The sequence below is a fragment of the Rhagoletis pomonella genome, unplaced genomic scaffold (assembly GCF_013731165.1).
Source record: "Rhagoletis pomonella isolate Grant_MI unplaced genomic scaffold, Rhpom_1.0 Rhpom_scaffold_00013, whole genome shotgun sequence".
Lineage (NCBI taxonomy): Eukaryota > Metazoa > Arthropoda > Insecta > Diptera > Tephritidae > Rhagoletis > Rhagoletis pomonella.
In genome coordinates this window covers 8,095,610-8,122,467 of record NW_023458567.1, presented here as the reverse complement: position 1 = coordinate 8,122,467, position 26,858 = coordinate 8,095,610, and the positions used below count along the sequence as shown (strand labels likewise).

The following is a 26,858-nucleotide window of genomic DNA, read 5'->3' as shown; positions in this document are numbered from 1 at the left end:
CAAGGTTACCCAGGTCCACGTTTTGGTCTATATCTCGAGACCCTAGTTATTTTTTAAAAATTTTCTTTGCTACAAACCTCACGGAGCCCGAGCCCTTTCCAACGAATGCAAAACCGTGGGAATCGGTTCGGCAGTTCTTGAGTTATAAGATTACCAAGGAAATGTAACTTCTTTTTATATATATGTGACCTGGTCTACGAAAAGGGAGCTTACGTGCGAAAACTAGTTTTCTGTGAAAAAGCTGTTAAAAGTAAGCAACTCGTTTCGTTTACTCGTTTTTACTCTTGTTTCTCTACATTTTTAGTACACTTCTAAGCAAGTTAGGATTTTCTGCTTTTCACCACGTGAAAAAGCATCTCATCTTCCATCCGAATCAACCAAAAAGTGAAAATTGATTTTTTGACACCTAAGCCCCCTTTCCGTATACCAGGTCACATATAGATTCCAAACTCTAAACAAAACCTTAAGATAAGAAAAAAATTACCTCAAACTTTTGCTACAATTTTACATATACATATGTATTTCGTTGTATTTTTGCTATAATCACTTAAAAAACTTTTCGATTTTTTTAGCCTCAAAATTTGACTAGTTTTATACATATGAATTTTACAGTTTTATATTTTACCTTAACCAGCTATTTAAATTCTGTTTTTATATTTTTTAAATTCTTAAATTTAAAAAAAAAAAATTATTATTTTCAAAACTTCACTTTGAATCTTTTTGAAGCTCAAATTTTTACTCCATTATTAAAAATGTTAAGAAAACATTTCCAAACGCAATATTTTTTTCTTAGTGACATTTTAACACGCTCTCGGTATTAATTCTAACCTAAAAAATTTACTTTATTCGATATTTATTTTTTTAATTTTAAAATTTACGCGAGATCTATTTTTATCCTAAAATCTGATGTACTGTAAATGCATACATTTTGCTATGTTCATTTTCTATAAATTTCTTTCCCCATTTTAATCGGCCTCAATTTCATGCACTTTTAATGACTCATATTTCATAAATATGTATGAAAAACATGAGTACCAAACAACAACCAACCAACCTAACAACAAATACCGACATACATACATAAGTATGCATATTTACAGAAATTATGCAAAAAGCAAATGAAAGCAGAAATAAAGTATTAACATTAAAAAAAGTAATAAAATGAAAATTAATGCCGGTAATAAAAATGCGAGAATAAGCAAATATTACAGCCGTATACTACAAAAACGGTATTCATGAACCAGTATGCGGGGTAATTGAATTATAACACACATGCATATAGTATTTATAAAAATATATAAACATTTATATCTTAATGAGTTTAAGTTTATAATTAAATAATATTCAATACTTAATACCAATAAAAGGAGAAAAAAATTATAATATAAAAATCAACCAACAGCAACAGCATTGAGAACATATTAAATATAAAATATTATTAATTAAGAAAAACAATGAAAAGGCAAATAACAAAATAATTAAGTAAAGGCATAATAACAAAGCAAAAGGAACAACAACAAAAAGAAAATACAAAAAAACCAGAAAATTTGCAAACGCTGTACTTTGCAGCAGTTAGGAGCGGAAATTGAAAAATAAGAATTGTAAGTTTAAAAAAAAATTATAAAAAAATTGCAAAACCTTTAATAAAAACAGTATGATATAATCAACCAAAAATGTTGTTGGATTATTGTGAAACGTTCTTAATTTTTTTAATTTTTTGTTTGGTAAAACTATTTTTTGGTGCGCTCAGAAGCTCAAAAGGCATAGTTGTTACCACAGTCTGGATCAATGAAAAAAAGTACTGAGCGGCAAGATGTCGACATTCGTAAGGTTTTTCAAATGGAATCCACATTCTTTCCGCAACATAAATGCGTGCAAATGGCGCACAGCATCGTTTGGACGCTGCGCCAATACGCAATGTAGATTAAACAGATGCGATCCACATGCGTTCCACAACGAATTCACATATAAACAGCGCCAGAAATAGTTAGGGTACTGCGCAAATACTTAAAATAAAATAATCGCGTGCAATCCACATACGTTCTACATGCAAATGAATACAAAATTTCATAGAAAACACGCGAAAGCATTTAAAGGACTTTAAACATGTTTTTTGCGCTTTCAGAAGCTTGATTATGAAATAATGAAACTAAAATTTCGATTTTAGGCACATTTAAAAATATCATTTAATTTTCTTTCTTCCACAAGCTGCCAGCAGAGGATTTGACAGTGCGTATTAAAAAAAATTAAATTTGTTTATGAGAATGCTAGCTTTACTGTTTTTTTTTATATTAAGGAAGTGGTCGAGCATTACGTTTAAAAAAATAATATTTTTTCCTGAAAAATTGCATCACATTCTCATTTATTTCGTCTCAGTTTCTCAATTCTGAAAATCCATGTTTTATTAAACATTTTCCCCTCTCTCTCTCTCCCACTCTCTTTCAGGCATGCTTCTACACCTGGGCTCTCACTCCTCCACCTCGAACTTGACGGCGTCAAATTCGTCCGCGCTTAGCGCCAACAGCAACAACAACGCCAGCCAACAGCAACCGAACAGCCTCGGCAGTTTGAGCAGTAGTGGCAGCATAACGGGGCTGCAACATCCGAACAGCATGTTGCATGCCCGCAGCGGCATGCGCGGCAACACCGCACTGCCCACGTCATATTCCGTGCCGAAGTCAATGTATAAGTCACAGCAGCAACAGCAACAGCAACAGCAACAACAGCAATCACAGGCGGCTGCGCTGTTGGCAGCGCAACAGGGTCTCCAGGCGCTACTCTCGCCCTCGGCGTCGAGCCACAACAGCATTGTCAGCGGCGGTGGTGGCGGCGCTAGCAGCAGCGTCGGCAGCAACAGTAACTGCAATCAGAATAATAACAGCAGCAACAACAACAACAGCTATCCGCATGCCATGGACTGTGATCCGCCACAAATGCCGCCACCGTCACGTTTCATCGGCGGCACCAGCGGCAGCGGCGTTTCTCTGTCCAATTCCGCCTCAGCGTCTTCGTCCTCGAATAGCAGTAATAGTGGCAGTGGTGGTGGCAGCGGCAGTGCTGGTGGTAGTGGTCGCATGCGTTCCGCGCACCACACTTTTATCGCCCCACCACAGAAGCCACCACACGTCCAGCAAGCGCAGCAGCACCAACAACAACAACATCTCGCCTCTGCGCAGCAGCAACCACCTCTGCAGCATAACAGCTATGCGCCCAACTCACTGCCCGTCGAATTGGTACACCATCCATTGTCGTCCGCCGCCTCGCATCTCATGATGACCGATTCGAGCGTCATAACTGCCAGTGCGGCTGGCACCACATCCGGCCCGCCCTCTTATACGTCGTTGCTGTATCAGCAGCAACAACAACAACAACAGCAGCAGCAGCAACAACAACAACAACAACAACTGCAGCATCAGCAGTCACAAGCGGCAGCTCACATGTACGCTTCGATGCCGACGCAACATATGATGTCCGTCGGCGACATGTCGCTGCAGCATCATCACCTGCAACAGCAGCAACAACAACAACAGCAGCAGCAGCAGCAGCAGCAGCAAATCACACAACACCAGCGTCGTGGCGGCAGTGTTGGTGGCGGCTTTGGCGGTAGCAATAGTAGCCTGATTGGCGCCGGCGGTAGCGGTGGTGGCGGCGGGCTGATGGGCGGCAGCGGCGTCATGAGCGCCAGCATGTCAGGCGGTGTTGGTGCTGTTGGTGGCGGCGGCGGCGGTAACGTTGGTGTTGCAGGCAGTGTAGGTACAGGCGCTGGCGGCTCTAACGCGAACGGTCCAGATGCCTCGTCGCCTATGGTTGGCGTTTGTGTTCAGCAGAGTCCTGTAGTAATTCATTAGTTAGTTGATAATACATTAATGAACATACGAATGTATGTATGTGCGTCGGTACATTGTATACGAGTACATAGTATATGTATGTACATACATATGATGAAAAAATATATTTGTATTTATTTTAATGCGCGATAAACGATAGCGAAACAAGGCAACACTTGCACACACTGAAACACATGGCATTTACTTTAAATTCAATTGCTTAGTGTAACCGCTCACCATGACGCAAGATAAGCGTCATAGCGAAGAGCAAGCAAAAAAAAAGAAGTCAGAAAATGCTTGGCGCAAGCAGCAGTGTTTGTAAATATTATAAAGGAACTTTCGTTCTACATTTGTAAAGCATTTCGTATAAATGCACATATGTTCCACAAGAGTACAATGAGCTAATGAACGTCTTGATTTGCTACGTGTGGCTTTTGCAACATTTTTTAATGGAATCTACATGTGTTCCACAACGAAAACTTCCATTTGTTGCTTATCAACAGCTGCTTTGGCACTGCTGCAAGCTTTGCTAAGAGCGTTATTAAATTTCGCTGCAGAGTCTACATGCGTTCCACAGCGGTGGAAAGTGTTTTGACAGCAGAACGCATGTATGTGTTGTATATTAAAAACTTCGTGCGACTAACTTGAATTTCACATGCAATCCACATATGTTCCACATACAATTTTTATACAACGCATTAGGCGCTATGGGAAAAGTGAAGAGAAAATTTTTGTATCGACGGCCACACCCACATCCCAATCCACTTTTGCCACAAATCAATTTTATACATATGTGAGCCAAAATTTTGGTTTTGTACATAATGTACACATCGAAGCTTGAGCATTGCTTATGGATTAAGATTTCATAGAAAGCGAATGGCGAATAAACAAACCGAGAGCGTGGTAGGTCCGCACTACGTTTCTCATACATACATAAACACACAAACACACCACAAGCATATAGCTGAATACACTGAAATATTTATGTAGGTATGTACGATATGTGCTATCAACTGCCGGCAGCAAAAACCCTATACATACGTACATATGTTTTGTACATACATATGTTTATTGCGGAACGTTTGATTTAATTCAATTCGCTCCAACTTGACTACCTTTAATTAGTTTTAATTTAAATTTAAAATAATTCGAACATTTTTGTTGCCTGCCGTCTGCATTCTACATGTATATCGTAAATCATTTGCGTCTACCTAAACTTAATTTGACGAAAACAACCACACAAAAAAATACATATTGACTAAATAATTTTAGTTTTAATTATACTACCTACTTATATATTTAGTTTATTATTTGCATAATTTTATTTTGCGCTGTAAAATTGTAAATGCCTTATGGACGTCCTATTTTGTTTGTTCTCTTTTTTGTTATTTCCTTTTTTCGCTCAGCCAATCGACACTTCTTTACAATAAATTGTATTTTAGTGTAGTCTTGCATATAAATATTATTTTTCTCTCACTATTTGTCAGTTAAAAAAAAAATAGTTTGTAAAAACAGTGTAAGTAATGCTTAAATGGCATAACAGCAACAGCAACAAAAAAAAACTAGAAAACTAAATTATAGAGAAAGGAAAAATATAATTATGTTTACGTGCGCAAAAATCTCTACATACATACATATATAAAAGCTAACTATTTAATTGCAATGCCTATATATATTACACGTACTATAATTATATATTTCGTTGGAAATATACAAATTTATGTAAGATAAGTTCCAAAAATATTCATCTCTTTGGTAGTTTCGTTTTAATTGTGCAAACGGGGTGGTTCTGTAAGTATGTGGATACACTGGTGGCAGAAATAATAGAAACGCCTTGTTTTGACCAGGTTTGGCTTTAATTGTTTTGTTTCTTTAAAGTTTAATATTTTTTTTATAAAACTCTAGCTCTTCGTATAAAAATAAAACCCTTTTTTTTAAATTCTGATTAAAAAGTTTAAAATTTTTGGTAAAAATTTGTTGAATTGGTATAAAGCTTGCAATGCGCATTTATTTGCATTAATAAGTAAACAAAAGAAATACAGCCAAAACTGGTCAAAATAAGACGTTTCAGTTATTTCTGCCAACAGTGTATATAGGGTGTATATACAGTGGTGGAAGAAATAATGGAAACTTTTTACTTTGACCATTTTTGGCTATATTGCTTTGTTTATTCGATGTTTAATATTTTTATATAAAAGTCTAGCGCAATATATAACACACACCATATAAATCCACATTTCAAAGTTTGTACAAAAATAAACAATTGAAATGCGACGTATGCAACATTTTTGAATGAAATCCACTTGCGATCCACAACGAAGTCACGCAGTATTTATACCCAGAATCGGTTGTGCACAGTACCAATAAACGTTATTTAAATATCAGCAATTTCTGGTGTGTTCCACATACGATCCACAATAAAAAAGCGTTGGTTCCACTCAATGCGGCATGGCTATAGCATGTTAATACTCTATTTAGGTCGTTTATCTACATACATACATACATTCCACACAAGTACCAGTTGATTACGATCCTATTCAAAACACGGTAAATAAATTTTTATTATTATTGTGGCGTAGTAATATTTACTTTTAGCAGTTTTATTGAGCTTTTTACCACGATTTGTTTATTAGAAAAAATTTAAAACGCAACAAAATCTAAACGGTAGAAGTATAGCTGCTATTTCGGAGATCACCACTTCTCCTCATCAAGCTTTTTTCTCTAGACTTCAGCAGGAGTCGAAATGTTTTTTGTAGCGCAAGGACATTGTTTACATCGCGGTTATGTGTAGGAAGTCTTCAATACTTTATGGATACTTTCCGCATAAAATCAAATGCGATACCCCAATACTAACCTATGAAGAACTTCGCATCTCTTGATCCACCAGCAACTGTGACCGCCTGTGACCGCGGGGTTGTTGTAGCCGCTACAGATCAGATCTCTAAGGCTGTTAGTCTCCACGTAGGCAGGACGCACAGCAGCACGACCGCTACGTTCGCTTTCGGAAACGCCATCATTTTAAGGGCAAAGATCTACTGAAACAACAAAAGAGTCCCTAACATTATAAGTAAAAGAGCCATAATTCAATATTAATGTTTATTTTTCCAAGCACACGGTTCAATTCATAATAATTAATTAATTATTGTATCATGTTCCAAGCCTGGATTTTCAATCAATAATTTATTTCCTTATCTGTCGTTCGACAAGCTTATCAGTAATTCATAATTTTTAGAACTAGTAAGTGTAAGAAAAAGTATCATGCGAGCACAAAAAGGAGCAGCAAGTAAAAATTTTAATTACAAATCGAAAATTGTTTCACTCCACTTAGAACAGGACTTGTGCACGATAATGTTTCTGCAGCTTATTCGCCCTGCAGCCAAGCTTCATTTGCCATTTGGCCTGCACGCGCTTCATGACATGCAAATCACGCGCCTTACGTGCGGCCGCCTGTTGTTGCATATTACTCCAGCCCAACGCACGATATTCGCTGAGCACCTTATGCAAGCGACGATCTGATTTTTTGGGTACAAGAGCACGGCTCGGATTAAGGCGCTGTTTATAGTAGCGTAGCAGTGAGCGATGACCGATTACAGCGCCGGAAGGCAAAACCAGTTGGTACTCATCGCCATCAAGCAGATCAGGAACAACTTCTTCGTCGACGTCCATACCCTCTTGCTGTTGAGGAGCAAATGAGTATATAAGGTACGGTATATAAGTGTTTATACCTATTAGCACTTACATGATCGGGATAACTGGAGCTATAATCATAGTAATCTGCATATTCGGCTAATGCCAAACCCTCATGCAGCAATTGGCAGTGTCCTTTGTCAACCATATGTTTACGTACAGCATCTAATGAGTAGAATGTCTTGCCGCGATCGTTGCACCAAAGGCAAATAAAGTAGTTGGCCACTTTTTCGCCCAGATAGTAGAGTAAACCTTCCAAGTCAGTACAAAATTCTGTGTCGGGAATGAAGAAGGAGTGTGCGATGGACATGTGTTTTAGATTCTCAACCATATCTTCGCTGACGTGCGTGCAGAACAGGCAATCTTTTTCGGTCAACGGATTGTCGGGCAACTTCTCCCACTCGTCTGAGTCAAACTGTTCAGTCTATAGTACATGAAAAAGAAACGTTAAAATTCAATTAATTTAGATATACGAGTTTTGTTTACCTCTTCAACTTCCACATCCTCAAAGTCTTCATCGTCATCCATATCTTCGTATTCATCATCCTTTTGTTCCTTCTCCTGCTGACGCTGCAATGCAAATCGACCCTTGCCTTCTGCTGCTGCAGCTAACGCTGGGTGTGGTTTCTGCTGCACAACGCTCTTTTTGGTGACTTCCACTTCCTCATCCTTGTGCTCACGTTCGAAGAGCAATAGATTATCTTTGTGTTTCTTGCTATGCAGGTGATTGTCGTGCGCCTTCTGGTTGCCAAACTGCTTGCGGCATGCGTTGCAATAGAAGCTCATTTGACTCTCCTCCTTTTCTATTGCCTCCTCCTGACGAATACGCAGCACGCGTTCTTGGAAGGCTTCTGCGGTAACTGGTGGCAATTCAGCAACACGACGTTTCAGATTGTACCGATGCCAGTCAGTTTTGTAATGGTCTCTCTGCATATCCGCTGAAGGGAATTTTACGCAGCAATTTATGCATGTATATGCTGACATTTTGACTTTGCTAAATGTTCCACTAATTTTCTTCGTATGAAACCTATTAAATTTTTCTTAAATTTAATTAGAAAGCAAATTATTTCACAATTAATCACAATTCGCAATTGTACCAGAAAAGTGAAAAAAACAGACACGTTCTGCGAAAAGGATGACAGCTTTTTAGCGTTGCCACATAACCGCAGTGAGAATATTAAATGTATCAGGTTTAAATTTGTAAACAAAATTTCAGTGGCGAAATTACGAGCAATTTTAGTAAACTTTTTTTTTGTTTTCCAAAATGAAATTTTCAATGTTCGCTATGAACAAAAAAACTGCAAAGGAAATCTAAACGGAAAATTTGAAAAATCACCCAACAAAAAGTTCTCCGCTCTCCATCAGTTGACAGTGGATTACTTTTTCGGATGTTGGTAAAATTGGCGCCTAATTTAAATGTTGACCGCGTTTATAAATGAAAAAAAATTAATAAACGATAGTTTAGTGAGAAATTTGCACCTTTCTAAAAATATGCTGAAGTGAAATAAAAAGTAAAAGTGTAATATATTATTAGCAATTAAGGAATCATGTAGTAAAGAGGTGCTAGCTAAGATGCTTCAAAGGTAGTAGTTTCGGCTGGTGCTACGGAGTCACGGTAATGGAGTAGAGTTGTTATCCTTAGTTGAAAGTTAAGCAGATTTGGAAGTATACAATTCCCTAACATCACTGTACAAATACATTTCAAGGCGGGTAAGTTCACACTTTTCTTTATATTTTCCATAACAAATTAATCTACAAGGCAAGGTATGTGTATATTAACATGTACATACATACATACATATATAAATAAGTACGTATGATAGGCAGATGCACATTCAAAGTCAAACGTTCTGTTTGTATACACCTAATCCTACTCCTCCAACACATTATCCAGCCACTCTTGTATATCATCCTTGTTCACCGCTCCATTTCCACTTCCTTTTGCGTCAGGTGCTGCTACATTTTCTGCACCACCGCCACTACCATCAGTTATTTCCACCTTCGTCCAAGCGGCCGTGGTCAAATTTAACAATTCGTCCAGCTCATCTGGAGCATTGCTTTCACTTTGTACAGCAGCAGCAGCAGACGCTTTACCACTATTCTGTGAACGTCCTGATCCACTTTTTCGACTACCACTATTAATTTTTATGCGTGGATTTGTTTCGTGCTCATGCAATACATTCTGATAGTTTTTCTCAGACGCCTCAGCAGCTTTCTCCATTGCTGTTAACTGTTCTCGCGTAAACATAGAGGCAGCATAATCCATGCGCTTATAGAATGGTATCGTTTGCAAGCCAACATTTAGCAGTTTCAAGTTGAGCGTAAAATATTGACTGGCCTCTGTGTTATCCAGCAATTGTTCGCCCTCTGTGGTTTCCCAATTCTTCTCGGAGGCAAATTGAAAATGACCACCCACAGATGTGGGCAATTGTGCCATTAAACCAAAATCACCGGCATGCATTTGTGCGGATTCCACTTCATTTAGATCGTTGTCCTCATCGTCCAGTGAGTAACGTCGCGTTTGCGGATGTGGACGGGAGCTGGTCCAGCCCCGTCGTGAAACAAAACGTTCATCACTGGAATCTGCTACATCGACTACACCACGCACTACCTCAACTTGTGAACTGGACGAGGTGTTGTTATTGTGTTGCGTTGGCGGTTTCTTGCGATATTGCTTCATTTTGGTGCGCTTTCTGTAAAATTTTACCCGCTTAATAAAATGATGACTTCATAGGTGTTACGTTGCAATTGCATTATACTCACTCTTTCGATCGATTGTCCTTGCTTTCCATAGTGATACCCTGTTAAAATTGCCTTTGATTATTTGTTTACGTTGCTAGGGTGATATGTTCGATTTGTAAAGGCATGTGGCCAGAAGAGTATGTTCACGTTAATAGTTCAACAGCTGATTTGCAGTAATACGCTCAAAGAAAAAAATTTGTAAATTAAACAACAATAGAATTTTTATACTGTGTTCTGATCGACAACGAAAACACGAGTTTTGGGATTGTGGGCTGAAGGCTGTTCACACCGGCTGTTAGTGTTTTCGTTGACATTTCTTACATCTTTTGATTACAGTTTTGCTACACAAAAACAAAACCAAAACACTTTTCCTTCATTTTCTTTGCATTTACAACCTCTTAATTTCATTCTTATTTTACTTAGGCAGACCAATTAACAATAAATCCGAAATGGCTTATTAAAGATGATAAAATATGTCTTCCACTTCGATAAATAATCGAAAAAAAAATAGTGAAGACACCTATTGGAATGAGTGGAACGTGAGTTTTCAAGTAGTTTTCAGCGAAAACTGGTTTTCGTTTGACAGATTTTACATGGATGAAAGAAAACACATGTTTTAGCAACGAAACATGTTTTCGATGTCGGTCAGAACATGGTATTAGCAACGAAAACATGTTTTCAATGTCGGTCAGAACATGGTATTAAATGCTTCCTGCAGTGTAATGCTGACAATCGCCACGATAAATTTGGGTCGCGAAAATTCTCTAAATGGAAAGCAGTGGGGCCGAAAAATACAATATAGTACGGATAAATAACAGATACAATATGCGCATTCAGTAATTTTGTAGTAAAGAAAAGAATTAAGTATCTACTATTAAGTATTAATCTATAATTTAAAACAAAGATTTCAAATTTGCGGGCACTAGCTTAGGTTAGGTTATATCCACTGCAAGACTTGGTGGGGACAATTAAGGTATAATTAGCTTTACCAGATAAATTACGACCACTTTGGACAGCTAATCACTGTTAATCTGGAGCAACGTTGAAGAATATCGCAGTTCTCTTGGCAAACTGGAACAACTTGTGTTACCCTACCTTGGCGGCCTTCCAGATTAGCTAGAAACCCTGCTACTAGCAGACGAATTCGCAGTCGCAGAGGATATGCGCCACGGTCTTCTCTTTCATTCTGCATCTTTTGCAGATCTCATTATTGGTCTGAGCCAGTTTAAAGTTAGAACACCCGCCTAGCCTAGCGTCCTCCGCCCTGAGGGCAGGGAGAAACTTCGTGAGCATTTAATATGATCTGCACATAATTCTGGACACCTTGCAGCCTTGACTTTTGTTCCGCGACTTCTGCGCCTTCCGGATCATGTGCAGGTCGAATGCCCCTTTAATCGCTTGGAGTGAAATCTGCACCTCTATCAGTATGGTTTCCGACAATGCATCCTCTTTGGCAATCCTGTCGGCCTCCTCGCTGCCCACGACGCCGTTTTGCCCCGGAACCCAGTACACCATAGCTGTCATGCATTCCGCCATACTTCTAGAGGAAGGGATGTGTGATATTAGCGCTTTTATCGCTGCCTGACTGTCAATACAGAGAATTACCTGTTTATTTGCTATATTGCAGTTCAGCCGCCCTCCTTGTGGCCAATACCTTCGCCTTCGAAGTTCGTTTCAAAGTTCAGATCCGGGATCACATAGTCAATCTGTCCAAGTAAAGTTGACGCTATACTACTGTGACTGTAAGACCTGCACACAAACTGACCCGTAGCATAGAGCCAGTCAGCAGTTTTTGACGCTACATTCTTCGCCGATAGGTCCGCCGGCCTAGGTGTAAACTGCCGCCGTTGGTGTAGTCCTAAGTGCCACTGTCATGCTGATCATTGATAGCTCATATACACTTTCTATTCTATTAAGAAATGTTTTCTTCTGCATTGAAGCTTGAAATTGCGGAACGAACCCATAACGTCGTCATTCCGTTTAAAATGGCTTGAGTTGAGACATTGTGGAATGCCCCCGTTATGTCCAGGAAGATCCCGAAAACGAATTCCCCGTTCCCTAGAGCTACTTACATTCGCCTAACAACATTGTGTAGGTCAGTATCTACAGATCTTCCTTTCGTGTAGGCGTGTTCTGCCTTTGATAGGATGTATTCCTTTCCAGAGTCTTTTGAAGAAACGATATTAGGCTAACGGGCCCGTAATCCTTTGTATATGCGTGACCACTTTTGCCCACTTTTGGCAGGAAGACCAGTCCTCAAAGACGTTGGCACGTAGGTCTGCCTGAAAAAGCCATCAAATATATTGCACAGCCAACCCTTGGTCTTCTAACTCACCTTCTGCAACATCGCAGGAAAGATGCCATCCAGAACCGGCGATTTATACTATGAAATTGAGCTCACGGCTCACTCCAGTCTGGAAGGTGACATCCGTCCTTTTATGCGGTGGATACTGCAGCAGCAGGTAGATCATCTGGATCCTCGGCCGCTGGGAAGTGTATTACTAGCCGCCGTTCTTTTTAATGCGAGCCTGGCTTACACAACCCTTGGACAGGACCTTCCTTAGCCTTTCTATCTCACTGGAGCTTTCCATTCCACTACAGAAATTCCGCCATGAGTTTCTTTTGTCACTACGTACGGATTTCTTGTATACTCTTAGAAGGTCCGTGTACTCCCAACACTCGTTAGAGTCAGTACATTTGGCTAGCCGAAAAGTTTCCCTCATCAGTTTTCTAAAAAAAAATAGGTTCAGGGCTCCTCCAAGGAAGCTTTGGTCTTCCTTTAGCCTCCTTAACATCATTTACTATCGTTCACCCCTTTCAGGACCTGAAAGAAGTGTCCTTTAGGAATTTTTTAGCAGAAATGGTAAAGGCTATATAAGCCTGAACTAGAAGGAGGGTCTGCCAAGGACCATCCATCCTGTCAGCTCGTCGCCAGGCTCATAACAAAAATTTAAATCAAGAACGCTCTTCGACGTTGATCCACTTATGTGGGAGCCATGCCGCTATTAGATACGCTTAAGTTGCTGTGAATAAGGAAACAATGTAGGGTCTCACCTCGTTCATTAGTGTTGCTGCACTCCCAGGGGATGATGTGCATTCGCTTCCGCGCCTATGACGACGTTCCGTCTAATGCGCTTCTCCTTCTCAACCAACCTTCTAAACTCCTTGTGTGCCATGTAGCAGGACCCCTTGACTACAACATCCTTCGAGAACTATTTTATTAAAAAATTCCGTTTAAAATATGCACTTTTTTTCTAAATTTTGAGGTGGGTTCTGCGCAAAGATGCTATGGATAGCGTAGCCGGAGTTGAACTACTAGGGTTATTTTTTTTAAGCGCGACCAAAAACTGAACACGCTGATTTTTTATTTTGTAACAAGTCATCCTGTGTCAAAGTTAGTTTACAAACAAAACCCATTTCGGCCAAAATATTTCATACAATTACCCTGTCGGAAGCAACAATAACAAAAAAGGAAGTGCAAATTTTACCCCATTTTCAAATGACTTTAAAGTTTTGAATGTATTCCTTCTGGTTCCAAAATAATTTTTTATTTGGTTGACGAATCAAATCACAAATAAATCTTACTTTTATATGTCCGAAGTATGAAATCATAAATCAATTTTATTCATGAATTCATTCGTCGAACAAGTAATAAGTTTATGTAACTAAATTATTTCGGATTCGTTATAACTTGTAATTCAGAAATCAATTTTATTTTTGGATTTGGGATTTGAATAATTAAAAATCACACAACCCTGCTTGCAAACAACTTGCTCGTTGGCTGCCGACCGCTCACTAATATCGCAGGGATAGAGTGGCCACGAGCTGGTACGACAGGCTGTGTAGCTGATGTACACATCGGGTTTTCATTCCAAAATGCCTACGATTATACTCGTATACTCCATACTAAGCGCTCAGACCGTAATATGCAGCTTGTAGCTGAATAAAGTGCTGAGGGCCTGAAAAGCAGAACTTTGTGGAGTTCTACTCTACCTCGTTCCAACCATTTCTTTCTATGATTCAAGCCGATATCCCTGATTCCAAAAAGCGTATGGTCAGCGCCCACACATATCCTCTGGTTATCCGAGTCGTTGACTGGGCCAGAGGTCTCTGCAAGAGGTAGCTGCAGCTCTTAAGCTTTTGGCACACTCAATATTTATGTTGGACATTCCTTATATATCCTAGTTCCTGACTCTATTTTTTTAATGACTCGACCGCTCAGGGTAACATATTTTTTTTAGAACGCTTTCTGAATTGCCCATATTCTCGGCCTAAACGAAAGTTGAGGATTTAATTACGTACAAAGTACCTATAAAGGTTGTGCTCTACTTCGCGGGCAAGACAGAGTTTATTATGCGCTTTTAACCGTTGGAATGTGAGTACTGTGCAGTTAAGTGCAGTAGTAAAAAAATAAAATCATTATTTAAACTAAAAAGCTTTTCTTTGGTTAGAGTATGAATTATTTTGAAAATATAATTAGTATAATATAATATGCAGCACGTATGTATGTATGTGTTACATATAAATATATGTACATATGTATTTGTTATTGCGTGAATTTTAAAGGAAATTTCAGTAGTTGAGTTATGTGTTGCGGAAAGTGCATCAACTTACACCTCAACGTCTCCCGTTCATCAACGCACCTGCTCCAAATACATACGTACATACGTGTTGATAATCTTTTCATGCCCATGCATAATTAAAATGAATATATAAATAAAAAATTCAGTACCTTTTTAGCTCGAAAAGTTCACTCAAGAAATGGGCGCGACAAACAGCAATCAACAGTGGCACCCCTTGTCCTCAACTTCTTGACAGCCTGTATACGCCACCTTTAACGACAATAAGTATTGGATAAATGAATGTTGTTGCTCGTTAGGCTGCGCTTTTTCCTGAACAGGCATGCTACTCGCCTACATACCTATATACTTAGAATATGCATATTGGCAGAAAAGTACAAAAAAAAGTACGCGCACTTGGGATACACCAGTGCATAAACATAAATATTTGCATGTGAAAAAGTGTGCTACGGTTTTTGAAAAAACGCCTTTTAAAAGGATGCAGTTGTCGTACACTCACCTTCGCCTAAAGAAATCCAAGATAAAATAATCAGCGATGAGCGTGAAGTGGTTAAAAAAAATTCTGTTGCAACCGTGTGGTAGTAGTAAGAAAATAATTGTGAAAATATGAATTTATAATGAGATATTTACAAGTGCACAACGACGTGCATTCACACATTTAATACATACGTACATCTGTGCTTCTAAACTTTCACAAAAAAATTGCCATACAAATCTTGGATAAGCGGCAAACGGTGAAGCAAGCTCACCATGTAGTGGCAGCGACTGCGAAAAGTTGTACAAGGACACTTCTTTCCATAAATTGTAGGCAGCAGATTTCTTCCGAATATATGTTGCACATTTCAACGGTAAGCTTTTCTGGTGCGCTACAGGCAAAGGTAATTGGCATTTCGATCGCTTAACGTTTTTCAAAAATCAGAAGTGGAATAAATTTCGTATTAGATGCTAGTTAGTAAGCCGTAAAAGGGAATGTGATTTGTATACATAGTAACTAAAACAATAAACAACTTTACGCTCGATGAAGGCTGTCTAAAAAGATACGACTTCTTGTTGTGCCAGTACACTAAACCTCGGCTTGTCATTTCGTACCCAAACGTTTACTGAGAACAGCCGAAGAAGAAGAACTGGTTTCTTTACTTGTATATACGGGATGAACATTCAATTCAAAACGCCTCAATCATTTTCTTGAGCTTAGAAGAAGAACTAATGCATGTCCACGATTTCGTACCAAGCTGTTAAAAGCTAATTACTCACGTCAGATTCGGGTAATGTATGGTTTGGACCACTAATCAAAACTGTCGCGCCTTAAATAAAATTATGGCAGTGATCGAAGGGGATTCAAAGCCTGACGCGAACCTTGGGGTCGAATTTAAGAAACCAAAGTCACAAGATATGGATTCCAGTTGATTTCTTGCTGGCGCTAGACATACGCATAAGTCGAGTTTCAGAGCTTATTTGGCCCCCGGATCAATAAACTGGCGATTTGTATCTCGATTTTCGCACCTGTCTACCTGTTTTTTGGTTATTTGGTTTTTATCTGGCAACGTCAATATGAATCGGTATACCTTCCGTTTACCCTGCGCATACCTTCGCAACTTCTTGCCTTTTTCCTCATGGATCCTATTAGCGCTTTACATTTAGCAAAATCTCCGCTTGTACATAGCTCATCCGCTAAGTCGCCTTTACCGCACAAGAAACTTGTTTATTCCCTTAATTGCAATTCACAAAGAAAAGCGCTTCAGCGGTTTGCCATAATTACGGTGTAAATATAAATTTTAAGTGCATAGTTGCATTGCTCACTTCAGCAATTACTTACAAAGAAGCGGCTAAAAAAAAAACTTTGTTGCAATTTGTATGCAAATTAAAAAGAAATATGTCAAATTACATACATAAATATATTGCGGTATTATGTAAAAGCACACAAACACACATCACTGTAAGAAGCCATAATTAAAATAGTGCAGCCAACTTACACGTGAGCGTTTTTCAACAAATGTACTTCGCATGGATGTATGTATGTAGAATATATTTACATATATGAATCTCTTTTCTTCTACTACATATGTACATATATATGTATGCAATTCACACGCTGTTACACTATGCTCAGACGCTCAAGTTTCTTATCAGATACATTTAAGTGTGCACTTGTTATACAATTACAGCTTCATTCAGTAAGCCGAAAAATGTCAAGCGGCTGTAATCAGTGAATTACCGCTATCTATGTGATGTGATCTCTGCACACGCCAATAAAGGAAGACATTACAAGTGGTGTTATGATGAATGGCTTCCCTGCAAGAAAGTCCTTCAATTTCTGACTGACGGTCGTCCAACATTGCGTTTCGTATAAAGATACTAATAGATGTGTGAATATTCCCCAGAATAAGTTGGGTTAGATATATGGTCGGGTCTTCTTTTCGCATCCTTGAACGATCCATCTTCTTGAATACGAGTATTTAAACGTTTCAAAGCACTAACGTGTAGCATAAATTTCAGAGGTCCAACAGTTCGAACTTTCATTTCAAAACGAAAAGGCGTTCATCCAATTCGCTTTGACTCCAACGACTTCATTTCTTTTGTAGCCTAAGCAACCCTGCAGATAGGAAAACATCTTTGATAACCTTCATTGAAGACTTGTTTGTTTTCGTTCAGTCAAACCTTGGTCCTACTAATCGGACTGTTCGATAAGTAATGTAACTTTTCTTCCTGTCGTCTTTCTGGCAGGCTGTAGAAGTGTTTTTTGGTAGTATATTGGTGTATTTGGAAGAAATTGTAATAAAAATTGAAGACATTTTAAAAGAAAAAGAACAAATTTTAATATTTATATACAAGTAAATGTCGAAAAACAGGTAACCTCAGCTGTAGTGTTTTTTTCTTGGTAATCAGCAGATAGTGTTTTTACTCAAGCTATACGATCGTCATGATCATCTTGAGCCCTTTCAATCACTTCATCTGATCCGTTAATCGTTTGTACTTCAGTAAATCACTTATCGTCTTCCCATAATCATTCATAGCCCAAAGACTGGTTGTCCTCTCGATAGCAAAAGTCATTCTACATAAATTCGGTAGACCTTATGACTATCTGATATCCAAGTTCCTCGAAAAGCGCCCATCGGTTGCCCGTTTTGTGGTATTGGAATCTTAGTATAGAAGCTTTGATTCGATTGATCCATCGGACCTTAGTATGTATAGCGTGATCTATTTAGACCTTTTTTAATTTTTAATAAAACACTTAAAACGGAACTCTATGACGGAATCTGTATAATTACCCGAAAAAAACAACCTTGGCATTTACTTTTTAAAAATAATTTCATTCAAATGTTGGGCGAATACAGAACATAACCGTTAATGGCGAGCTTTACCGCACCATGATAATGGACTTTTTTGATGCCTGAAATTGAAGCCGTGATGGTTGTATGAAGTCAAAAGTCTTCTTCGATAAGGTAACTATGATTCAAAACTTGAAAGTCAACTTTACTCACGTAATTCGCGAAATTCTGGAGAGATGAATTAAAAATTGTACCTTGCGATTGGACCACCTACAGCATAGTCGCGACCAAGATTTGAACGTTATTATTTTTCAAAAGTAAATGTCAGAGATTGTTCCTTCGGGTATTAATAAAGATTCCGACGTTCAGTTCTGTTTTAAATGTTTTATTTAAAATTAAAAAAGATCTAGATGGATCACCCTATATAGTTATGCTTAAACCTAGATATGCCTGAAAGATATTGAAAAATTAAATTTAAGTTTTGTAAATAGTCATCAACCTTTTCACAGGCATCAAATGTGTCCACTGTGGCTATGCGAGAGCATTTATTTCATGCCTTTTTGACACACTCTTATTGGCTTCACCTGTATGTATCTATATGATACTTCTTAGCTTGACTAAAATACAATAGCGACATAGAGCTGAAATATTTATCAAATTAAATAGCTTGATGAGTACACTGGCCCGAAATTATTAGCTCTATATTCTCTCACAAATTGTGGGACTTTTGATAATGTCCACACATAAAAAATCTAGGTGTAACTCATTTGTCAAAATTATGTTTCAAGAAATTATGTAACCAGTTCAGATTTTTCCTGCAGGGCCAGCAATTACGTATGTATGTCTGTTGGCAAGTGTGTGTAATCGGATATATGTAATATTGCACCGCCTTGACCGACAAAGGTAGCAATTTCTGATAAGCAAACAATAAAGCTGATTAATAAAGCCAAAAATATACTCTCGTTTATAAGTACACAAATGTAAGGATGCAGTGCAATGGCTACTAGTGACAAGTGCTAGAGGCGGCAAGTGTCCTCTCATTAAAAATTTCAAAAATATTTTTACCATCAAACCATTTGGGTTTTTTCCAAGGCCTCAGGCGCTTCATAACAACAATAACAACTACAAAGGCGTTGAAGGCAATTATGAAAGATATGCAAAAAAAAAAAATTGTAGACCGTGCCATGACTTTTTGCGGTGGTGGTGGTAGTGGGTGGTGGTGGTGGTGACTTTTCATCAATTTGCATTAAATTAAGCGTAAAATTTACACACAAGCTAGGATTTGTTACAACAAGTGCCCTTTCATTAACATATGGGCAATAAAAAAGCAAAAACATTGTCAATTCAGATTCATTGAGAGCATTCATTCAACTTTTTACGAGTGGAGGGTTGTTGCACAGGATGGTTGCTACTAGGGGTGCTTTCTCATATTTTCAGATAGCGCCTTCTATGTATTGCTTGAAAATTGTCATTTATTGTTAAGCTGGAAAGACATCATTAGGTAGGCTGATATTCGATTTTTCACTTGTTTAATGACCGCGAAAATGTTGAACTCTGTCTTCTATTAAATTATTTTGAAGTTATCCTGGGCAATCAGGGTTAGACACGTTCGGCTGGAATCCAAACGTATGTCAAAGGTGGTTATTTTCTTTTGGTAGGCTAAAACCAATTGAATGTCGCTGTATAACCAAAATTCGATCAAGATTTGAAGTGCTCAAATCTTTAAATTAGAAACCAGAAACACCACTAAATGCTACAACTTGAAACTTGCAGGGAAACTTGGACTTGAGCGCAGTACACGCTTGAAAAAAATGTTAAACGATCGATACGGAAAGACACATTTTGTTGAAAGGCAAATGTACGGCACAAAGCTCTTTATAATAATTCTAAGACTCACGTTGAACAAGTTTCTTTGGTCATCAGGTTCACGTTCAGAGCAGTTCGCCTAATCTAACCGAAAAAATCAAAAAATTCTTCCACTAGAAAATTTTGTTTTTTATCGTTTTTTTTTCTGTTGTATCCCACACAAGTTTAAGTAACAACCCTCGTAAAAATCGAATAAAACACGCATAACAACAAATCGCAATTATAGGTTGTTTTAAAATCTTTGTCAAGCAAATTAAGCCCTTAATAGGGTAGTTCTCAAGCCATTGATAGCACACTTATTTTGTTTTTAATAACTATTTACAGCTTTATTAGCACTTCCGTGGCATAATCATACAGTTTACATGCCGAGTGCATGTGTGCGTTCAACCACTTCCTCTAGCACAGTGCGAAGAGGGGGTGAGTGTGTTTAATGTGCATTGTCTTGGATGTTTTTTTTATCGACTGTGTTGACAACGCAGCCTTTGACGCCCACCACTTATGAGTCCAAGTATCATTTGTAGCACTTTTGTGTTTGCTTTTGACTTATTTATGTTTTCAATTACGAACTTCGCACACTACCTCTTCATAGAAAGCTCACATTCAACGGATTATAAAAAGAGTTTGTGATTATCGGCTCATGGACCTTTATGTAGATAAGTTAGAAAAATTGCGGAAAAACTAAATGCTTCAGAGATTCATGCAAAAACTTCGACAGCAGAACAATTCTCTCGGACTAACGTAGTGGTACATAAAGCTAAACTTCCCTGCCTTGCGAAGTTTCCAAAAAGATTGACGATAGGGGTCCCTTACAATAGAACAACTCTGATAGCAGTGACTAGTTGACTTTCTCTCTGCCTTTAGGTACACCTTATCAAGTCTAATTTCAATGGAACCTTTAGTAAAATAAACTTGACCTTTATCGCCGTCTATGTGAATTTCACTTTCTCAAATTTACCTTAGAACGTTGGGATTGCTGAGATTAGAGGTTAGAATATGCTGGCGTCGAATAACTTAACACCCAGATTAACTAGAGCCGTTCAGTCTGTCCGCAGGGAACGAGAAAGGCCCAATAGAGAATTGTACATAAACTCCTCCAAATCAACGATTTTCCTCAACTGCTTTCTGGTCATTTTCTTCACTAAAACTTCTGAAGTAGTCGCTTGTAGGCAATAGCTAACCTGACGTCGAAGATTGTATGTCAGTGGCCAGAAAGATCGGCGACTAGTAGTGATAATACGTCAAAACAAGGCTCCGATAAAAGATTAGAGCTCTTCTTACGGTCATACGGAGTTTGATATTCCGTTAAGCAAGCTTGTGCTGAACTTAAGCTCTAATTGTTGACGAATATGCAGGTGTGATGTATGTACACAGACACTCATCATGGTGAAATTATACCAGGTGTAGAAATAAGAGCGAGAAGAAAGATCTATCTTATTAGAAAATTTGCTTGAAAAAATTTCTATAAGATAGCCGAGTGTCAAGAAAACGAATAAACAAAAACGAGAAAGCTGTTTTATTACTGCACCTGTTATGATTTCACCATGGATACTCATGTTTATTAATCTTATTGCGGCTGGGATCCATTTCCTTTTGCGGTCTAATTTCTGGCGATTTTTCTATGAACAGGTAACACAGTTAGATCTAGTGGTAGTCAAAAAGGTGCGGATGGCATATGACTTTAAAAGATGCCAGATCCATATTAGCTTCAGAAAATCACAAAAGTTGCTTCCGTAATAGCGAATGTGGAAAACACTTTTTTGCTTCTAAACAGCCTGTGTGGGCCATCTGGGCTATATAAGCTCGAATTGACAAAGACTTATCTTCGTCCATTTAATACTTTTAGATTATTAACAAACCAAGTCTCATTTCGGTACTAGTATCCCAGAATTCAGAAAGACTGGGTGTGTGAGTATGTTTTATCTGCTAAGGCAATTGCACAGCCGCGAATGTCAACCAGCTTAAAACATTTCTCATAAGTCGGTTGAGAATTAAAGGAACTCTGGTTAGTTAGTGAAATTTAAAGGCATCTTATCAGTGATGGTTGGACTTTGGTTGTCTTTCTATAACTTTTTTGCACAAATTATAATTAATAGTTATCGATTTGTAAATTTTCACATCAGGAATGATTACAGGAATCTATAAATTAATATGATAACATAAATTCTAGCCGCCTTCGTTTGGCGGTTCTACTAGACCGCTTTTGAAACCAAAACACCATAGGAAAGATATTTTTCCGTCATATAAAATTTTCGGTATTTGTGTGTAGTTGTTGTTGCAAGCTCTTCAATTTGAGGTTTGTTTTATTTGTTTGAAGACAAATACAAAAACCGTTCCCACGATAGTCGGAACGTACGTAAACGGAACGACTCAAATTCATATCTGGCCAAGAAATGTCATTCCAACATCATTCCACAAAACTTTTTGGGGAATTCGCATGCTGTTACAGCAACAACAACGAAGACAATAACCAATTCGAAGACAAAGACAAATACCAATACGGATAAGAAAATTAAAACGAGGAGCAACCGAATACCAATACGACTAAGGATAACACGAATATGAAGACGGATACGAACAAGAGTAGAAGACGAATATGAACACAACACAAAATCAAGGACGAGAAGGAAGACGAATTCGAACACGAATACGAATATACGAAGAGCAATATGGATAGGAAGACGAAAACAAATACGAAGACGAATAAGGACATGAAAACGAAGATAAATACGAAGGCGTATATGAACACGAATACGTAGACCAACCGAAGACGAATTCGGAGAGAAGCTTGAACACGAAGACGTATATATATACTAGGACGAGTGTGAAGACAATCACGAATACGAAGAAGAGGACGAATACGAGGATAATTGCGAAGAAATATACGACAGCAGCGACTAAAACGAATACGAGGGTTGAAAGCGAACACTAATACGAATAAAAACGCGAATATGGAGAGGCCCTGAATACGAAGACGAAGTCGAAGATTACTAAAACGAAGATAAAAAAATCTTCGAGACCTATAAAAAGCAGAAATGCAGGCGAATTTCAGCAGTACTTGGCATTCCTTGTATGGGCAAAAGGTGAATCCAAGGCGAATTAATATAAGGTGATAGCAGGAGTACAAAAACAAAAAATTACATGTGTTTTGTTTTTGCTTTGGCGGCATAAACTGTCAAAATCTGTAATAGTTTATGTGGAAATTCAAACAAAATTTTTCAATTTGACATTAGAAGCCGTGAGGCGAAACACATACACAAAATCAGCTGATCTGGTAACACTACCTTATATAGATTCGCCTTGGGTGATTCAGGATTTTTTAAGGGAATACTTTACGGCAAATTGAAAAATATTATGAAAGTGTCAATAGGAAACCGATGAAGATGTCAATCAAGAAGGAGAAGAGATATGTAAATACATACATATATTTGCGACCATCCTCTTCTAAATTAAAGCTTACAGAAACTTCCGTTATTTATGAATAAAAGCAGCCGTTTTTGAATTTACCGCGATATGCAGAATTATCATTTCCTACTTACATTTCTCCAAGCCTTCTAATCATTTTGATCTGCATGCCTCGGAGCACAAATACAATTTGTAACAATTTTCCAAACGGATAATACTGTAGCAAACATTTTAATAATCAACAAAACATGCACACACCCTCTAAACACTGCCTGTCCGCCTAACTGCCTGACTACCTTCCTGTTGCCGTCAGAGAGTTCATATACAAATTGTTTGCAATATACTTGAGTGGTAAATAAAATGAAACCACAAAACGAAGTTGTGCCGACAGACACTCAGCCAAACATTTAATAATGGCAAAAAGGCACAAAGCTACAATGAGCACGTAAAGAGCGAATGAGAGCGAGGCAAAAATCTCCTGCAATAATGGAGCCGCCAACAAAGCACATACAAATAAATCTACATGCACACATACATAAAATCGTTGTAGCATATGCACAGGCGCAGACTCCTCCAAACTCATGCGGTCACAAATTGGTGGTGTCTATACGATTTTTACGCAATATGGCGAGCCCTTCAGCCGGAAGTCAAGTGCTGCGTTCACTAATGATGACATAATAGCTTGGCATTTGACGTGATTGTTATTATTTTTGTTGTACATATGTATGTAGGTTTTTTGTTCGATTGTGATTGTAGTGGTAGCATATTGCTGTTGTTGTTAATTTTTTGCTTGTTTTTGGTTTTTTCTTGTTGTTTGTGGCCTGTGTTGATGAGACCAACCGCTGTGCTTTGTTTATTTAGCGGGTTTGAAAAGTAGAAAAGTTTAAAAATCATTAAAATGAAGTGCCGCAGGTTAGAAGGAAATTATATTCGTATTACTCTTTGTAACAGTTGGCAAATCGTTAGCGCTTTTTTTAACATTTATAGCATTTTATTGTTCGACGATTGAGTGTGAGTCTGTGTGTCATTTACCCGTTGAAAATGGATAGAAAAAGTTGAAACATTTTCGAGGATATTTCACGTTGGGGCCCAAAAAGTAAATGTTAATTCTGTGGTCTTTTGTACTTTAGAAAAGAAACCTTTTCAAGGCAATGAAGAGTCATACTTTGGTACCGTTTTCCATTGATACATCACGGGAGCTATGAATATTATCCAAAGAAATGTTGTCGACAGGATCTTTCTTCAGTTTGGACCATTATATGGGTATAAAAAGAAATAAGTTAAGCTGGTTGCAGAACCACGTGAGGTGGTTCCAGTTGGGCTGCTTTTATTAAACTTTCGAAACCTCTTCGCGCCTTTTGAAACCAAAGCGATTAACTCTCGTGTGACTCTTTCACTCTCCGGCGACTTTTTCAATCTGCATACAGCAAAAGAACTATGTTACTTGCATATGCGGATGATATCGACATCGTCATAATTTTGAAGTAGTGAAGGACTTTGTGCTCTAACTCTTGGAAACAGGTGCTACTTTGGAAATGGTAGGCAACTGAAGAGCAGAGCCTTCTCTTGACCAACAAAAATTACGCTCTAGTGAAAATATTTTTTGACTCGGCACTCATAGGTGGACAACGATAGCAAGGGCGTCCACGAACAAAATGGAAGAACCAAGTGCAGAAGGACATATCCGCACTTGGGATGAGCAACTGGCACAAATCTGAAATGAAGAGAGGCAACTAGCAAAGCTTTATGGTCTCGGTGTAAACCGATAAACGGTTGTAGTGCCAAATAAGAAGAAGAAACTAAGAAATTCAGGAGGATTGAGAGAGGTAAGAGAGTTAGATATTTCCTTACTGATCCTTACTTAATGTTGCTTTTCTACGTTTGCCCGTTATGTTACCCTGGTCCATATGTCATTTAACAGTTTAATGAAAAATAATTCTAGGCGAAGTTTTTTCACGAACAAAAATGTTTTGCATAAATATAGCAGATTAGCTCTCAGAGCATATTGTGTTACAGTGTGTTGAAATTCGAACCATACTGTGCAGGAAATCATAAATTGAGGCTTAGTGAAAGATCTTTTGAGGAAACTCCACTGGATATCTTCATGTAAAGCCTAAAGCCACTGAAAAAGATAGCCATCGACCTCAACTCTAGGTTCCCATTGTTTTCCTAATCGTTTTTGGCGCGAGTTTATGGAAATGTTTTTCTCAAAGTAGAAGAGTAAAACTGCATAGTTTTGCTCGGGAAAGACTGCAGACTACATACTGCGCACAATTTTGAAGTATCCGAAACATAAGGGAGCTTCAAACCTAAACCAAATATGAACTTGCTTCGCTGCAGCTTGATTTCCAGTTTGTGTGACAACATCACGCCACAAATCGGAGGAGAAGCTCGGCCCAACACTAACATTTGTGTAAGCACCAATCTATTATTATTATTAATATTGTGGGCCATAGCGGACCTCAAGTTCTGGCGTTGTCTATTGTGAATATCCTTCACTCTATGCGTTTTTTTTTCAAATTTCGGAAGATTAATTTTACTGAGTTGATTATAGGGAACTATCACTTGGAATACCTACTGATAGTTTTGAAAGTCCTCTCTGCTTAAATTATTGAAGTTTTAAGAGTCTCTTAGATGAAAGATTAATCGCTTAGCTTTCCTCTTTCGTCGACAGTCGAACCAGTGCACAGTGAAATTTTTGACTTCATAAAGGTTTTAAAGCTTTATTGGCTTTTTTTTAGTTAGACACTAAAATTATTCTGGATTAGACTAGGCCACTGAAGCAGCGCTATCTTTTGTTAAGCGGTCTGCATGTTTCTCATGCATCGGTATTCAGCCCAGCATTGCTATAATTTTAGCTTGAAGAAGTTTTAATGTTACGAGCTGGTAAAGCGACTTGACCGTCCGACATAATGCAGATATGCCTCTTCTAAGACGGCGCCTGTCACAAATTTCTACTGCATTTCTGTTCGCGGGATATATGTAGTAACAGCAAGTTTTAAATTTTTTCACCGAATTTCGGCTAGATTTCCCTAAGTGCATGGTTGGGCACCTGTCTTAGCTCGTCCGTACGTAGTTTCCAGCGAAGTTGCTCCTTCAAGTAGCTCGTATGTAAACTTAAATTAGTTATAATAGATCGTGATGAATCACAGGATTGAGAAAGTCGGCTGCCCACAAAATATATGCCCTTATAATTATCAGGCGCAAAAAGGTGGAGAAAGTTGATAACACCACCCAAAATTGCGTGAAGACCGCAAGCCACAATGGCGATTCCACGCTTTCTACAGTTAGGGTAAAAACTCGCGAACCAAAGCAACAATGTAGGCATAGTGAATTCTATAATTCTCTATATTTCAGCAGTTAAACGATTATCCTATGTTCGAGAAATAAATTGAACATATCGGCAAGGAACTTTGCGGTTATGCTCAGCATTTCAAACGTTTTCCGAGCTATAGCAGGAGTATTCCTCACAGACTAAAGAAAAA

General features: G+C 38.2%; 3 protein-coding genes across 5 annotated transcripts in view; 1 reads left to right on the top strand and 2 right to left on the bottom strand.

The window, feature by feature from the left end:
- Window positions 1–5,570, top strand: part of LOC118748713 (serine/threonine-protein kinase minibrain) — an 88,958-nt gene extending 83,388 nt beyond the window's left edge. For all 3 annotated transcript variants that reach the window (XM_036483361.1, XM_036483358.1, XM_036483360.1), the window contains one exon: window positions 2,446–5,570. In XM_036483361.1, the coding sequence (XP_036339254.1) occupies window positions 2,446–3,848 (1,403 nt within the window). In that variant the 3' untranslated portion in view covers window positions 3,849–5,570. The remainder of the gene's footprint in view (window positions 1–2,445) is intronic.
- A 1,396-nt stretch (window positions 5,571–6,966) lies between these two features.
- On the bottom strand, window positions 6,967–8,658 carry LOC118748712 (zinc finger protein 622). The gene is made up of 3 exons (XM_036483357.1): window positions 8,001–8,658; window positions 7,567–7,938; window positions 6,967–7,502 (listed from the first exon to the last, which is right to left on the bottom strand). Exons 1-3 carry the CDS (start codon window positions 8,496–8,498, stop codon window positions 7,152–7,154), a joined length of 1,221 nt encoding a protein of 406 aa, XP_036339250.1. The 5' UTR covers window positions 8,499–8,658; the 3' UTR covers window positions 6,967–7,151.
- A 394-nt stretch (window positions 8,659–9,052) lies between these two features.
- LOC118748223 lies at window positions 9,053–10,451 on the bottom strand. Its single transcript, XM_036482598.1, has 2 exons — window positions 10,278–10,451; window positions 9,053–10,207 (listed from the first exon to the last, which is right to left on the bottom strand). Exons 1-2 carry the CDS (start codon window positions 10,304–10,306, stop codon window positions 9,385–9,387), a joined length of 852 nt encoding a protein of 283 aa, XP_036338491.1. The 5' UTR covers window positions 10,307–10,451; the 3' UTR covers window positions 9,053–9,384.
- Window positions 10,452–26,858: the final 16,407 nt, after the last annotated feature.

What these genes read in the sequence shown, in the direction of transcription:
- LOC118748712 (XM_036483357.1), bottom strand. Translation starts at nt 8,498, where the DNA reads ATGTCAGCATATACATGCATAAATTGCTGCGTAAAATTCCCTTCAGCG. An exon ending in AGGATGTGGAAGTTGAAGAG is followed by an intron (nt 7,939 to 8,000) that starts GTAAACAAAACT and finishes CATGTACTATAG; the next exon opens with ACTGAACAGTTTGACTCAGA. An exon ending in GCTCCAGTTATCCCGATCAT is followed by an intron (nt 7,503 to 7,566) that starts GTAAGTGCTAAT and finishes GCTCCTCAACAG; the next exon opens with CAAGAGGGTATGGACGTCGA.
- LOC118748223 (XM_036482598.1), bottom strand. Translation starts at nt 10,306, where the DNA reads ATGGAAAGCAAGGACAATCGATCGAAAGA. An exon ending in AAGGACAATCGATCGAAAGA is followed by an intron (nt 10,208 to 10,277) that starts GTGAGTATAATG and finishes AAAATTTTACAG; the next exon opens with AAAGCGCACCAAAATGAAGC.